This window comes from Phoenix dactylifera, chromosome 7, assembly GCF_009389715.1.
Source record: "Phoenix dactylifera cultivar Barhee BC4 chromosome 7, palm_55x_up_171113_PBpolish2nd_filt_p, whole genome shotgun sequence".
Classification (NCBI taxonomy): Eukaryota; Viridiplantae; Streptophyta; class Magnoliopsida; order Arecales; family Arecaceae; genus Phoenix; species Phoenix dactylifera.
In genome coordinates, this window is record NC_052398.1 from 13,760,659 (window position 1) to 13,777,748 (window position 17,090).

The 17,090-nt window shown below is 37.3% G+C and overlaps 1 protein-coding gene across 3 annotated transcripts in view; it reads left to right on the forward strand.

Annotated features, from left to right (window-relative positions):
- LOC103715187 (mRNA-capping enzyme-like) overlaps positions 1 to 17,090 on the forward strand; it is a 36,269-nt gene that overhangs the window by 7,507 nt on the left and 11,672 nt on the right. For all 3 annotated transcript variants that reach the window (XM_026807728.2, XM_008802734.4, XM_008802735.4), the window contains exons 5-12: positions 2,047 to 2,130; positions 2,236 to 2,298; positions 9,468 to 9,599; positions 9,698 to 9,901; positions 11,186 to 11,302; positions 12,164 to 12,213; positions 14,698 to 14,860; positions 14,972 to 15,094. In XM_026807728.2, the coding sequence (XP_026663529.1) occupies positions 2,047 to 2,130; positions 2,236 to 2,298; positions 9,468 to 9,599; positions 9,698 to 9,901; positions 11,186 to 11,302; positions 12,164 to 12,213; positions 14,698 to 14,860; positions 14,972 to 15,094 (936 nt within the window). The remainder of the gene's footprint in view (positions 1 to 2,046; positions 2,131 to 2,235; positions 2,299 to 9,467; positions 9,600 to 9,697; positions 9,902 to 11,185; positions 11,303 to 12,163; positions 12,214 to 14,697; positions 14,861 to 14,971; positions 15,095 to 17,090) is intronic.

Genomic DNA, 17,090 nt, shown 5'->3' on the forward strand with positions numbered 1-17,090 from the left:
GGGGATACTGGATTGGGAGGGTCAGCAACGGTGGCGAAGGATGTCGATTATGGGCGTGTTGTTTGGAAAATCAAGGCAGCCTTAGTGGGGGAGCCATATGACTTGGGTAACCGTGGGCTGGCCGTGGGAGATGCTGTGGGTGGTGTGGGCCCGGTAGAAGCCAGTGAGGGGACCGAGGGTGCTCGTCCAGGGGACGGTTCAGCTCCATTAAGATGAAGTTGCTAATCTAGAATTGCATCGGGGCTGGGAAGCCCTCCTTTCCTACCACCTTTTGGAGGTTAGTGCATCTAAATGGACCGGATGTTTGTGTTCTACTAGAGATAAGATTGTCAGAAAGGAGTCTATAGCGGGCTAGGTGTCGATTCCCTCCTTGGGGCTTCTTTGCTATTGAATGCTAGGGCTTATCTGGGGGCATTGTGGTGTTGTGGAGGTTGGGCTTTGGCAATTTCGACATATTCAATAGATGCAATCAGCAAGCAATCATGGTGATTACTGAAAGCAATGGTGACCCTTGGTGCTTTTCTGCTGTGTATGCTAGTATGGAGTACAGGGTGTGGCGCGAATTGTGGAGTGAGGTATTTTGCACGATTTAGTAGGGCATCCGCACTCTGGTGGCTGGTGATTTCAATTGCATTGGTGGGCCCCTGGAGAAGCAGGGGGCAAAGTTTTCTCGGGCAAGATAATATTGGGCTGGGTCAAGCTATACTTGGTTGGACCTAGCTTGGTCGCAGGTCTCAAGTATTGCTTTTATTGGTAGGTATTAATGTATTTTTTTCCTTTGTACACCCTAAACTTTTTAAAATTAGGGTGCTAGCAACACTAAAGAGATGACTTCATTTTCTTGAAGTATTTAATAAAAAACACATTGTATTAGGACCCTTTAGATTCTTCTAATATTTTTAAATTTAAATCAACATTTAATATTAGTTTTTTTGTGTAGGATTTATCTTGTGGATCTTGTCTATGTCTACATTAGGTTAGGCAATCTGTCATCCCTTATTATGCTTGAGCTGGCTTATTCATCTTTTTTGTCTTGATATCCATGTATATGTTTGCTGCACGCTCCATGGTTTCTTCATGTGATAAGCATGTGAGAAAGAGAATGCACTCTCTTTTATTGTAGATTTTTAATCCATTTCTTAGAGTCCTAGTGCTAGTTCATCTCTCAACCAATTTCTTTCTTAGAGTCCCAATGCGGAAGCCTGATATTTTAACTTATCTCTTTCTTCAGTTGCCAACACGGAAGTCACTATGTATTCTTAAACCTGCTACTTAAATCTCCCAAATCCTTGCACCAGTTTGGAAGTAGTCAAATCTCAACCCTCTCTCTCTTTTTCTCAGCCTGTTGAACAATCTAAATTTTAAAGGATAAACAAAAAAATAAGTCATGGCCATCCACATGCAGTGCATGCCTCAGCATCCAGTTTTTATTTAATTACAACAATGGATTTTAGAATAGATAGAAGATTAAGGTATAAAATCTAGTTAGCTTGGATGTATCCTGATATTCAGGAAAATGCTTCCTGAAAAATGCTCCCCCTTGCGAAAGAAAAAGGAAAAAGGAAGAAACAACATAACCTCAGGCATGCATAGCTCACATATGCAATGAATTTGTCCCCAAGTTAGGCTCAAAAGTTGAAACTGCTACCAGTCCCGGATCGGTTTCAAAAAATGTTTTGGTTTTAGAATTACACGTAAAAATTAAAAGGTGGAACTACTCAAAGCATTGAAGTTCACAAGACGCTATAGGAAAACATGTTTTTTATACCGGAGAACTTAAATTTCCAACTAGGATGGATCTTTTTTAACTAAATTTGGTAAATGTCCATTCATTTTTAAGCACCATCCATTAAGCTATCCTTGACAATCTTTGGAACACAATTCAATACTTCTGAATATGTGGCAGCATTATGAGTTGCAATTTATGGTTGAATATTATTATGATGCCATCCTGATTGATACCTAATGCTCTCTCGCTCTCTCTCTGTTTTTTTTTTTTAAATCTATGATACTTCTATTTAACTTCATGTCTGGTTCTTTGTTCAGCTTGGGTTGGTGATCGATTTGACAAATACTACTCGCTATTATTCACCATCAGAGTGGACAAAGCAAGGTATAAAGCATGTTAAGGTAAGAAACTTTGTCTTTTTATTATTTTTATTTTTATTGTTGTTGTTTTTGTTGTCTACGTATCTGTCAGGTCTTATACAATTTGATCTCCTCCTACTGTTTTAGATACCATGTAAGGGACGTGATGCTGTGCCAGATAATGAGTCTGTAAACACATTTGTTTATGAGGTAATTTACTGTAATATTCCTTCCTAATTTCTTGGACATGTTTTTATACACCCCACCCCCCAAAAAACATCATGTTATGTTATTATTTAATCTTTGTTATCAATTTAGGTAGAAAAATTGACAACTTGTTCAGATATTCTGTGACAAATGAAATCATCTTTTGTCTTGTATTATGGCTAGATATACGTTTCTTTGTTTTCTATCACTGTCAATTTAAGTAGCAACCAATTATTTGTGAGTTGGTGATCTACTTGGTGCCATAACGCGTGTAAGATGATTATTGGACTATTTAATGACCAAAGTGTTTTGAGGCTTTTATTGATTTCAAAACTGAGAACACAAACTTATGATATAAGTCCATGTAAAAGATTAACTTCTTTTTTCTCTTATTCATGCAATTATCATGATCAGTCATAGTAAGCTGGAAGGTCAAGTGACTCATGATGATAAAGATGGCTACCATCAAGCCCTTAAGATAATGGATATTGCTTTTATTGCTTGTATTCACACATTCATTGCTTCGAAGTCATATGATGGTTGTTTGCTGCTTACTTTCATGGTCTGTGAAATTATAGTGCTGATCTTATTTTGGAAGTATGCTTCCAATTCCTTTTCTTACTATCATTCCCTGTGCCACTCAGAAATTTTGAGCAACATTTTTTTAACATTCTCTTTTTGTGGAATCTCATATCTGGTGCTTGATGTACGTCAAGCTGTTGAAACCAAAACACACTTAAGAAAATTTAGAGGCGTCATGTGTGATATATTGGTTATTTGGTTTAAATTTGCATGGAAACCTAAACCTAGCCAAAAATTGTTATTTATTGAAATAAAAATAATTTATGTGCTTGAAAAAATAAATAAAATTACGTAAAATTTTTAAAATTTTATACATGCCTATGTTCTATAGCACCATAGAAGAAAGGGGCGAGATAGCTGTGAAATTGGGATCTTGGATAAGGAAGAATGGCGGTCAATTTGGAGCAAGGTTCGCTTTAGCGGTACCGGACCCCGTACCGTTGCCACACTGCATAATATTGGTACAGTACGGAGTTTTTTTGGCGTTACTTCGGTACGCCACTAGTATTGGTACCGAACCGGTATGGTACGGTACGTCCGGTATTGTCCGATTTGGTACGGTACGACATACCATGATTTGGAGTAGTCCATAGTATGTAAGATTTTGGAGATATTGGGATGTGGAACTCATGGCAGTAGCAGACTGGAATATGTGAGGAGCAATGGGGCTTGGAGATGGAAAGGTATTTTTTTTTTTAATTTTTAAGATAAGTTATCAAAAATGCATTTGTTGGATAGTGTAAATGCTATAAATTTCAAATAAGGGTAATTTAATATTAAGATATTTGAAAGATAGTTATATTATTGGACTGGAAGTGTAAAAAATCTTGAAAAATTGAGGCTTTTATATAGTGTTGGATTATCAACTATCTATCTACTAGCACATTAAGATAACAATATTTTTTATTTTTTTAACCAGAGTCTGATTTTAATTGCTTTATACATGTCTAGAGATATGTGTAAATGAACATGATTTTAACTATTTCATAGACATCTAAAATCATTTTCCATCTTAGATATTTCTTCAAATTGCTGTTTATTATGTACGATATTCAAGTAATTTGCCATTAAAAAATAATAATATAAAACTCTATTTGAATGTTGACATTGTCTCAACATTCGTGATGTTGAATAATAGGGGGGGGACCTTTGCTGTGATTTAGAATTATGCTTTTAATCATTGTTGTGCTCTACCGTGGATCTGGTCTTCAATTCTTAGTAGAAAAGTCAAGGAAAAAGAAAAGATTAATGCAAAATATTTCCAATCAGTGTCAAGGTGAGAGGCGACCCACCTTGGGATGCCATAGTTTACCAAAGAGGTTGCATGTAGTCGATGAATGACTGTCACCTAAACCACCGATGACTCCATGCCAACCACTTTATGCTACCACATTTGGTTGAGATGTTGTAGACAAACTAGAAGCATGACAACTGGCGAGGGAAGCCTTCGGTGCATTATGTGCTGCTTGCTGGGCATCCGCAAGGCTAGAGCTAGTGGTAGTCGGTTGCGCAATAGTAGTGTCTAGCAGCAGACCACTAGGGTCCTGATCGACTTTAGCCTCGTGACATGGGAGCGGGTGGCAGACATTGCCATTTGCTTCATTAGCAGAGGGCCAGAAGACCTATCAATAAGCACTGGTTGTCCCCCTCAATTATTGGAGTTCTATCTACATGGTTGCTCGGACCCAAAACGAAAGAGACCAGTTGTTGGCATTGGTGCGACCTAGTCAACATTAGCCTTCTCCTTACCCTTGCCATCTATTGATGTGGCATGAGATGGGCCTGCCCCTTTGATTTGGGAATCAGCTATGATAGGTGGGTCAAAACTTGAAGAAGAGCCTCTCGATGCCACTTTTTCTTCCATTTGCTCTTACCTTCTTCGTGGACCCCGCGATGAAAGGACCCATGTTCATGGGCGGAACCCTAGACCAGTCCTTAGAAGGGAGACTCGGGAAACGTGACCTTGAGGCATCAATCATTGATTTTTGCATGGCTATGGGGCTAGCTCTATTGGTGCAGTGTTGAGCAACTTTTTTCGAGTATTGCCACCCATACACCCACCTTCGAACAATTCCTAGTATAGGATGGCACGATATTGCCCCGAGTAGGTGGTTCTGCTGCACGAGTCATCGAGTGACTGGATCCTGAATTTTGTGAAGTTGATTTGGCCTTCAACTTGAAAGCACCCATTTGCACCACCTTCCCTTATGGTCAGGGATGCGATGGGCCACCAACCATGACCCATAGAGTGTCTTCGCTGGGGAGGCCGAAGTAGCCATAGACCTTGCTGAGGAGGCTGCTGCTGACAGTAGACCTTGTTGTCATGGGCAACAACCTTTTTTAGTTGGCACTATGGGAAGGTGCACTCTTTATGGTCGTGCCTGAGGCAACCACAACCGAAGCACAACCCCCACGCTCTCATATACAAACTATTGCCACACTCCCATCTTCAATGTGTCCACCTGGATGCTAGGCACAATCAGACTAGTGATGTCTAGCCGCACCACCACTCGGGTGAAATTCATCAGCATGGTAGGCTCTTTTGGCATCAACTCTATGCATAGATCTATCCTAAAGGGAACATTAGCAGCAAAAGCAATGTTAAGAGTGCTGTTGCTTTGATAGTTGTGGAGATAATGTCGGTTGTTGGGACAAAGTTTGGTCACTAGGCCTTTGCAAGCATACTGCTGGCGAGCAATCAAGGTCCCAATGCTCATACCCTCATCATTCATGCTCTGAAACAAATCGAAAGCCAACTATATCCCCCACAGCAAGTTGCAATTGGACATGGTTGAGGTTCCATTTAGCTTCGCCTTAATCAAGTAAGCTCGGCCACTTTGAAAATAATAGCCTTGTTGAACCTTGCCCCAAACCACTTGGCGTTGTCCGAAGCAAGGGGTTGAGTCTCCCATTATCATCGTTGAGCACCCTTTGCCACTGTAACCACGAATGTGGAACCTTGCCATGCCCTTCCCGCAGCTTCTCAAAGCCTAGTGGAGATGATAGTCATAGTTTGCTTGGGTATCATGTCCCTCCCCCATTCAACCTGTGCTTTGGCTCACTTGCCATTCAAATAGGTTTTAGGACTCAAGCAAATTATTAATCATCATGATATGGTTGCAACCCCACAGAAAAGCTAATCATCATTAAAACCACTATAGGATCTCCATAATTTAAAACCATGAACGAGTAAATGAACACTCATGTACTAATAGAGTCATGGGAAGACAACAATCTTTATTGGTCCAGGAACAAACTGGGTTATTGGCTAGAGATTTTGGCGACTCTTTGTATTACAATAACTAAGGCATACCTTATTGGCCTCCGAAATTTGTTTGTAGCCAATATTCATGCTTCGAAATGTTTCCCAAACATTTCAAGTTCAAATTTGATCTTGCAAAGATGCTTCCTGAAATTGACTGTGTACTATATTTGGTCTATAAACTAGTTTTTCTGAAACTCGAAAATGGCCCCCACTTTGAATCAGTTCAGAGCCAAACTGAGAAGTTCTAGTTTTGGTTTTAGTGTTCTGGTCTATACATTGGATAATGATATGGATATATTTTTAGTTGCCTTTAAGGTGGGTCATCATAGTTTGTTGATTGGTCCTTTTGGCTGGAAAATGGGGATGCAAATTAATTATATTCTGTATTAATTCATGCATGAAAATTTTGTAAATCTCAAGGTCCAGATCAAGAAACCCTGTAATATAAGGCATGTGTGAAAAACCAAAATATGAAAACTACAGCATTCTTGATTTAATAAGTTGATCAGATTAAATATGAACCTTGTAGCACCATGTTGATACCAAAGAAACAAGTCAAATTAAGTATGGACTTTGTTTCATCATGTTTTAACTCAAAGAAACAATCCTGCAATGGGAAGGCCGTTTCTCTCTTCTATGAAGAGCACCTCACTATATCAACTGCCTATCTCTAAAATATCATTTTGAAGACAGGCCTCTTAATGTTTCCATATGAAAATTGCCTTTTCATATACTAAGTGATCAGTGTTCACTATTAGTTATTTTGTTTGACATTTATCTTCCTTTTGTTAGGCAATAAAAATTTCCGTTATTTGGTGCTTTGCAGTCTTCTCTTGGATGGTTCCACTGTAGTGCAATTATCATGTTATTGGTGTTTTGTTCTGTCTGGTAAATGTTGCTTGGTCTGGATTTTCCAAATTCAGTTTATGATTTATCTACCCTTCTCAATTATGCTGTGCATATGTTGTGCATGTAAAAAACAATGACCTCAGCAAAATTTTTCTTAAAGAAACATTAAAACAGCTGATAACGTCTTGAGAATTTGAGATAGACGATCACTAAAATATGTTTAGTGAGTGTTCAATGAAAACTAAATTGATCCCAGCATCTTAGGATGGTAGTAGCAAATGTTCCAACAAATGACATTTCCAATCTAGTTCTTGTTAAGAATAAACAAAAGCAACCAAGCTGCCAAAAAAAAAAAATCTCTAAGTTGCTGCTGTGAATGCTAATGAAACATGACTTCTACAGATATGTCAAGGTTCCAAAGACAAGAGACTTTTTTGTTTTTTTGTTTTAGGGCTTTGACGTTCCCAATGTTCAAATCCTCAGTTGCTGCAGCCACACCATATTCATTTTTGAAGAATGTGTTGCCAACAGTACTGTAGGAAATCTGGAAGTCCTTTCATTCAAAGTTTAGTGAATAAAATTTAGCGTGTGTTGGTGCAATGTACAGTCTTGAGTCTCAAGCATTGGAGGTACTGTATTACGGCAGATTGCAAGAGAAATTCAGACCCTGTTACCATATACTTGATTTTTGTGTCTAATTTGTAGTGTTCTGATGTGCCAATAACAAATACACAAGATTATGAAAGTTTGATGGAAAATCTCAATTGATTACTGAATTTGAATTTTGTTTAGGCTATCTTTGTAATTTTTGCAGAATGGTGTGCAAACTCCCCCAGCCTCCTTGCAACTCCATGTTTTTCCAAACAAGTCCTTACAAACATCTGTTCACGAAAGAGTGATATTACATCAGCTGGATGCTATTTAATAATCATAACAGAGCTTTTAATCCAATCAAACTTCCAATGTAGTTTTTGGTAATTTCACAAACTAAAAGGCCTTGCATTATTTGGGAATAAATTATCCTAAACATAAATAGGTCTAAACTAAAAATCTTAAGATTTGCGCAATGATCAAATGGTTTTGTCTGCTTATGTTTTCAGACAATGAGATCTGTCCATCAAAACCTGCAGCTTACAGCGCAACGTGGGTCATGTGAGATAATTTCCCAAGCAATAGAAGAAAAAGCAAGTATTGGAAGAAAGGAGAATGGCCTGATAGAACTCACTGAGAGATTATATAGTTTGGCTAATAAAGCAAGACATCTGCCCTTAACCAAGATCCATGATGAGGGCCTTGCCTCTCATATATCTTAAAAGAGTGAGGTCGAATAAGCTGGATACCTATTTAACATCTTATGAGGACTGCTTAAACAGCTTTTAATCCAATTAGATAGCCATTGAAATTATCTGGTAGTTTCATGAATTATAAACTTTGCATTTGAGAACTAAATAACACAATGGAAACAGAATAAGTCTACACAATAGAATCATAAAATTTGCAAAAAAAAGGACAAATGGTATGTTTATGTATTCAGATGCTAACTGCTTCCAACAGAACATTAGGAAAATGGAATCAGGTATTGGAAGGAAGAAGAAAGGCCAGACAAACCTAATAACTGACTATAGATTTTGGCTAATACAGCAAGCCATCTCAAGATCTGAAGTGCCCATAACCAAGATCTATGATAATTAATAAGAGATCCACCACCCATATATCTACTGACAGAAGCTTGCAAGCAGAAGTAATGGAGAAAGATCAATTCAGAGGTAGGCAGCAGCTGTTGGTGCCAACGGCAACCTTCAACATCATTATTGGAGAGCCTGGTGCCTTCCTTTGTACCCCAGAAGTCTTGGTTTAATGAAGGGGTTTTCCTTGGAGTTTTTAAATGATCGTTCTTGAATATTACCTGTCTTTAAGATTCTGGGCATGCACACAGGTTTCATGGTTCATTCTAATTGGTTGTTTGACTTGGATGATATAACTAAATTCAACAATTATCAAAGCTTATGAACAGAAGCTGTAATTGTTTATCTAAATTTAGTATGGATGTATGCAAGGTCCGCCGTATTGGTACCGGTCGGCATACCGGTGGCGTCCCGTACCTGTCCCGTACCGGTTCGAACCGGTTCCATACCGGTTCTCCCACAATAAAATACCGGTACCGGATTCCACGCTGATCCGGTACCGGTCCCAGGCCGGACCGGTACGTACCAGCCCGTACGGCCGGTGCGGACCGGTACGGCAGACCATGGATGTATGCTTTTCAGTTCTTGGATGTGCTTTCCAAAGCTGTGTATATCCAAATTGTTGCTCTTTTTGTTATCTTAAGTTTTGTTATTTATTGGATAATAGTATAATTGCTTCTTTTTTGGAGCTTATATATGTTCTCTAATTTGGCTAAATTTTCTCTTGAAGATCTTATCTGGAAGAATTTATTACATGGTTATGTAATTTTTCCATCATGCTTTCGTTTCAGGTTATGCAGTTTCTCTCCCGCCAAAAGCATTCAAAGAAGTATATTCTTGTTCACTGTACTCATGGGCATAATCGTACAGGGTTTATGATTATCCATTTCCTCATGCGCTCACAGCTGTGGCATGTCTCTGATGTATGCTGTGTTCATATATTCCAAACCTTCCTCTTGGTTTACCTCTTGTTAGCTTCTTATTTTTCCTCAACACCATGTTTGATTTTGCTACTGGCCAGGCATTACATAAATTTGCTCAAGCACGTCCTCCAGGGATATATAAGCAGGATTATATTGAGTCACTTTATATGTTTTACCATGAAAGTCCTGAAAATTTGTTCTGCCCTCCCACTCCGGAGTGGAAAAGGTCTTCTGATCTTGATCTGAATGGTGTAGCTGTGCAGGATGATGATGATGATGGCGATACTGCAACTCTTTCACATGTGGGTGTTCCATGGAAAGTTAATTGTCTTATTAAAATTAATTTTTTTCCCTCCTTTTTGCCTGTATTTATTAGCTTGAGCTTCTAAATTTTTGTTGTAGCTCCCTGATTCCTGTGGCACAGGATTGCACCAGATCTCGTGAATCATATCATTTATTGGAAGCAAATTAGCTTTGCTAACCATCTTAAAGTTTGAGATTTTAATAGGGCTAAATTTGTGATGCAATAATAAATCTCTTCATGATTATTTCCTCTTTTCCCTGTTATCTGGTTTGCAGAGAGTTCCTAGACATGATTCCCTGATTCAATAATCTGAAGCTACATACTTTCAAATGATGAACATGTGCCTATGTTGTGAAGGAAATTAGAGATTGCTGAAGTAGAACTGTGACATTGGTTAATGTGCTTAGAACAGCTATTACAATTTGTTAATGTTCTTAGATCAGATATTGCAATTTTGAAGTGAAAGAAAGGCGAGGGAATAGAGTTTAGTAATGTTCGAGCAACTTTTCTGATTACTCATTAGCTTCTTTTATTTGAAGTGTGTGTTCTTTGATGCTATATTTCTTTCGCTTCAGAAAGTAACACTTGGTCTCATTTGTTCTTATCTTCCTTAATTTAGTCCAGAATCTAGAATAAAATGCTGTACCTTATAAAAAATTGATGCCTGCTTTAATATTTTCAGGTTGTGGTAGGATTTGTTTTGCTAATCGTCATGGATTATTTCAGAGTCTTTTGTCTGTCAATATGGGCTGCAATTAGGCACCCAATGTGTGCCAATTTAATTAGTTTTAAGAGTCCTAGTAGGAGCCAAACTTGGGGGAACTAAAACAGCCTGTTGGTCCTCCTAAAATTGAAATGATTTGGCTATCTTCTGTTTTAGGAGTCCTGACTGGGTTCCAAGGGAGGGGTTCAACTAGAATTAGCTGGGTGTGATCATATGTTCTTTTAATTATTTTGGAAGGTGGTCTGGCTATTAAAAGAGACTTGTATGTTGCTGGAAAATCAGTACATGAATTTATTTCGGGATAGAAGTAGCTGCAAGCCTCTTTTTTCTTCTTTTCCTCTTCTTATATTCTGTCCTGTTTAATTCTTCACTCTCTTCGATCTTTCTTGCTTAAAGCACTTCTTAATCAGGTGCGATCCCTAACGTCAATTGTCATGAGCTCCATTTCTTTTATCCTGATTCTCTGACTTGTGTTAACATTTATCTAATTGCAGCTCTAATTATTATTAGTTATCTTGGGTAAGTTGTCTGACTTTGGGAATCCTATGATACTGGCAGGAGCATATGGAAAACAAAATTATAACAAATGATGATGTCTTGGGGGATGCAATACCATACGACCAGCAAGACTCTCTGCGTCTGATTTGTTACCAGTTGCTTGATTTAACTCCTTCAGTATGGAATCTATTACCTCTCTTCTATCTCTCAAATACTACACTTAATTAATTGTCCATTTGAAGTTGCTACATTTGTATATCATGTTCACCATTTAACATACCATAGTGTGATAACTGTCTGAAATCTGAATCTGTGAATAATACTGCAAGTTTTATGAAGTCTTCATTTACAGTTTTCTAGAAAGCATTTCTTTTGGAGTTTTTATTGTTAATTTTTTAGAATAGTTTGAGAGTTTTTGTGAATATATTCTGGGTTTATTCTGAACTTTTTCATTCTTGTCTTTTCCATCAAGAAAGGTTCGCGGTACCGGTGCGTATCATCTCATACCAAGTATAATATATTGTACCGTTTCCAAACCAAGACTTCATATGGGGGGCACACTGAGTCTCAGTATTGCTGAACTAATCCCTATATCCAGCGTATCGACACTTTATCATCACGGTATTGGTATAGGGTCTGATAACGAGATTGCGAACCTTCATCAAGGTGTTTGCAATATTTGTTAAACACCATTTCTCGTATCTCCAATTTCTCCCAAATTGTTTTGTAAATTCTTAAGTTTTGAACTGTTGCAAATGCTAGCTTAATCCTATAGCATGACTTTGACATTATGATACACACATAATATGTTGTTTACCTAAAATAATTGTACTTTACAATTCATTCACTTAGAAGGTAGTGCAATCCATTAAATTTAATGCAATGTTATGCAATATTAAGTATTTTTTACAATATGGTTTAAGTATTTTTATTTCACACTTCTAACCAGTGCATATTAGTTAAATTTTTCTAGGAGTTTGCGTTTTACTATCAATCTTGATGGATTATCTCTTACACTTATATATATTTGGTCTATAGGTAAGGGGAAATGCACGATTTCCAGGATCACACCCTGTTTCTCTCAACAGGTATATTTCTTCTTTCAAATCAAAATCCTCTCACTAATATTGAATACATAGCCAAGAGTAGTTGTGGTTTATGTATTTTTGATGACCATATAATCCTTTTTGTAGTCATTTTAAAATCGATACCTTGTTCTATTCTTGGTTTGTATCTTTGTATTCATGTTTATAATTTTCATGAACTTTACAAACCTTGCTAAAACCAATGTAATAGGTTATCTTCAGAAGGTATCACCTCTGAGACCTTGGGCATCTCCTGATCTTTTCCTCACTTGGATCTTTCCTAGCTTAATGTTTATGCAAGAAGCCATCTTAATTTGCATGTATATGATTCATTGTTGCAGCTATTTTTCTTGACGCCTGTGTATTAAGGTGCCAAGGGCTGCCAAGACCCCTATTTTGAAAATCGGCTGTTTAGGTTTGTAGTCGAAAAAAAAAATTTGCCCGATCATTTGATTTATCAATAAAAGCACAGGCTATGGCAAACTAGTTGATAAATTGAAGATCGTACTTAGTTTTGAAAATTTATAAGAGTGTTATGATTTATCTAAGGACAATAATAAATTCATTAGAATCTAATAGACAATACAAGTAGTAAGCTTTCAGACTAAGATAAGAGAGTATATAAATTGAAATATTGAATATTGTGATAACTATGGTACGCTATACCGGTCGGTACTGGGCTTACCATACTATGCCAGTACTTAGTAGGGAGTGTACCGCATATCAATATGCCGAGCCGGCACATGTATTGGGCATATCAACGCTGTACCAAGATGGTATTGTTACGGGGTCCAGTATTGAGATGGAAAACCTTGGTTATAAGTAATAAAGATATAAAGGATAAATAATTATTGTCTAAGCCAGAGGAGCTGCTCTAATTGGGCATAAACAATGTAGTTTTCTTACACATTTAGTTTTCCCCTGATATATTTTTAAAGACTTTTCTTCTTTTGGAAGCTCCATCTGAATAGCATGTGGTAGCTTTATGTGCCTAGGGTTTGTAGATGGAGTTTTTCAGTTGAATTCTATTAGACTTGGATCAGACATTGACCTGATCTAGGGTTTGGTCAGGTCACCAGGTTTGCAGTTCAACTGTTGGGTCATCCAATCAAATTATGGATGTTAAAATGGAATAAATATGGAGAAATAAATATTATGTTAAAAATAGAAAATCTAATGAAAACGGGGGAGGCTTGCAGAGTATTGGGGGCATGATGATGATGATGGTGCATAGGCTGTAGGCTGGTGGGTGAGGGGAAGTGGCTTAGGACCCTGGATTGTGAATGGTAGAAGGGGAAAGCTGCTGGTGGTGGGGGCTGTTGGAGAGGTCATGGATGCACGGTATAGGCCATCGGGTGGTGAGGGTGTGCATGATGTAGAGTGCTTTGGTGGACAGCAAACTTTGTCGAAATGATTTTAGAAGTGTTTGCCACTTTTAATTCCCTATGGGAAATAGCCTGGGAATCTTTGCTTATGATATTGCAGACATGTGATTTTTAACACTGGATAATTTAAAGCCAATATCTGTTTTTCTGTCTATTTTGCTCAAGAGAAATTAAGAAATGATGTCTTAGTTCAAACACATTTTGCATACTGCACTAGTTACCATCCAGGAAGGTAATATGAGGTATAAAGGCGAGCACAGAAGAGTCATTGCATGGGACTTTTTTTTTTCAAAGAAGGGGTGGGGTGTGTGTGTGTGGAGGGGGACTGTACTTTGAGCAAAACAGAATGTGTTCTGGGGTTGAGTTTAGTTCTGGTTTCCTGTGAAGTAGCATCTACCTGCCAGTCAAATGTTGGTTCATTATATTCCTCTTCAGAAGGTCACAAATCTTCTTAACTCTTGATTAGAGTGTCCAACTTTTTTTTCTCTCTCTCTCTATTTTCTTCTTTAAATTTTGTTTCTGATTTTCTGCTTGCTTTGTGGCTTATTATTGCCTTTGTTACCTTCACTTGGAGCTGATTATCTCTCTCCTTAAGTTTGGATGGTAAGTAAATTTGAATTTGATTTTACTCATCTATAAGAATCACGATTTTACTCATCTATAAGAAACACGATTTTACTCATCTATAAGAAACACGACATGTCATCCCTTATGAATTCTGAATAGATTTTTTGGATTTCTTATATATTTACTTCTGAAAACCCTAAACATTTTCTCACCTAAAACTCATTGCTGCACAGTTGGAAAACTTGGCTTCTAAAATCACCTGTGAAATTTCAAAGGGTGACAACTTCTCAAGACAGATGATTAAGCTGAATTTGCATAAAGTGCTGCAAATTCATGCTGTTCGTCTGAGGTCTTCACTGCATATCAGTCAGTCCAAGAGGCATCTGCATCAGTTAGAACAATGAACGCATTAATATAAAATACTATATATATTAAATTTGGTTGGCTGAATTGATTATTTATTGTGCATTCATTGCTCTATGCTTAATCATGATTTTTATTTTCAGTTCATACTTAATCAACATTATCTTTGCAGGGACAATCTGCAATTATTAAGACAGCGGTATTATTATGCTACGTGGAAAGCTGATGGGACCCGGTATATGATGCTTATTACCACACATGGCTGTTACTTAATTGACCGAAATTTTTGCTTTCGAAGGGTTCAAATGCGTTTTCCTCTGAAGAATGTGAATGAGGTTAGTATGTACAAAATGTCGATTCTAGAATAAGTTATGCCGTACTTTTTAGTAGCATACTTGTTCTGACTTGTTTGCACAATGTAACCTGCTTTTATTATCATGTGCAAGGGTTTTCATAACCTGACTTTGATTGATGGGGAAATGATTATCGACACACTACCTGATACAGGACTGAAGAGAAGATATTTATTATATGATTTGGTGGCACTTAATTCAAATTCTGTTATAAAGGTAAAGATTCAAAACCAGAAATTGAAAGTTGAAACATTCACAATTTAATTTTGTTTTATTTTCCTTCTCTTCAACCAGTCATTTCCTTTTCCAATTTGTATGCCATAACTAGCTAAAAGTTAATACTCTTGTTATTAGAAAGGGTTATTTAGCCTTGGAGATGCTTTCTTTCTAGTTATAAGTTATTTTGGGGTAGGGGTATATGGTTGTAAAATGATTCAGTCCGAGTTTAGCTGAAATTCTTGTCTTGATATGGTGGTATTTTGCTAAGTCACTTTGCCAAAAGCTTAATGTGGGCCTAAAACCTAAATCTCATGAATAATTTATTGTTACCACACATTGCTTTTCTCACATGAGCTGCATGTTTAAGGGTGCGCTAGGTGTTTTTAGTCCTTTGCTTGCTATCTTGCCACCAAGATTTCTCTTGAGATGCAACTTCAGTGGGGGAGTACTGCAAAAAGGTGATTCTGCCCTATCATGCACACCCTAGGTGTGCCAAAGTAGAGAGGCTGTTCTTGAACAGCTTGTGCTTGACTCAGAATTTTGCGAGAATGGCTCACTTGATTAGTAGACAAGCCATGCTTGAGCTTTGCCTACCTTGTTTGCTTGGATTAAGCTCAAATTTTGAATAGACAAATAATTAATATCACATATTATTCAGTTATTATTTATTAAATAATAACATAATTTTAAGAAAGTATGTTCGTGGATTCAAAAATCTTCAGAACTGGATGCTACTATCAGTACATACCGTTCCGATGTGGGATTGGCATTGGTACTGGGGCTGGGATGTTAAACTATATGTATCGGTACCATGCAGACTGTACTGGTCAGTACCAATGGCTTTTCACTCTTTTTAGTGCTGTTAGTTTTTGTATATACCATCAATACTGACACTATACTAATATCATACTGTTCCACTAGGAAAATGGTATAGAGTTCAGTACTAGTATTGAAAACCTTGAGTATGTCTTAATCATGTCCTTGAGATCTAACTGTGGAATAAGCTAAAAGCTTACACATGTGAAGCCTTGTGGGATCTTTTGCTCTTGCAGAATTCTTTAAACAAGATGTTCAGAACAACTCGAGTTTGGCTTGAAAGCAACTTGGTCTCTTGAGCTTTACTTATTTATAGAACGAGCTGAGCTTGACTGTTATCTCAAGCCTGAGTTTTTGCATTCCTAGTTTGTAGAAAAGCACGGTGCTCTTGCTTAAGGCATGTCACTTTGAATCACAATTTAACTAAGTTGGTATTAAATGCTTTTAATCATGTCTCATGGGTTGTATATGAGAGTACCTTGCTCAGGAAACAATTGGAATGCTTTTGGGCTATATATTGCAGCTAGAAAGCATGGATACTTCAAATTCTACATTGTGTCCAAAATAAATACATTTTATATACCAATACTTCATGGATGCATGTTGAATACTTATTTTGAGTATCCTTTTTTAAAATTCAAAGAAGGTTCAGGATGCGACTTGGATACCCCTAGGATACTTCTTGGATATGCCTAAATGATTACCTCAGGGCCTCAAAAGGATGAGGTGGAGGGTTTACTTTTGTTTTTTTCTTTATAAATATTGGCCTTTTAATGATGAACAATTATTTTGATGTTTGTAATGTTCATATTATTATATGGAATATGGATTATAGTTCATTAATTTGAATGATGACTAAATGATAGAGTTTGAGGATGTCAATGCTATCATGTAAAGCATGGACAGTTATTTTAATAATATATATTTATTTATTAGCCCATCTTAACCATATTGTATCATACTTTACAATGATTTGTCTTCTTGGCGAGATCCATATCATGTCGTATCTGTACTTGTATTGTTGTTCGTGGTTTACACTACTGTGGTTGTGCATGTGAATATTGTTTGAGTGAATGCAAAAGGTCCATAGTGGTTGTGCATGTGAACATTGTTTGAGTGAATGCAAATGGGCGCATAGTTTGACTGCACCTGTCCTTGGTTGCATACTTTCTTAGGC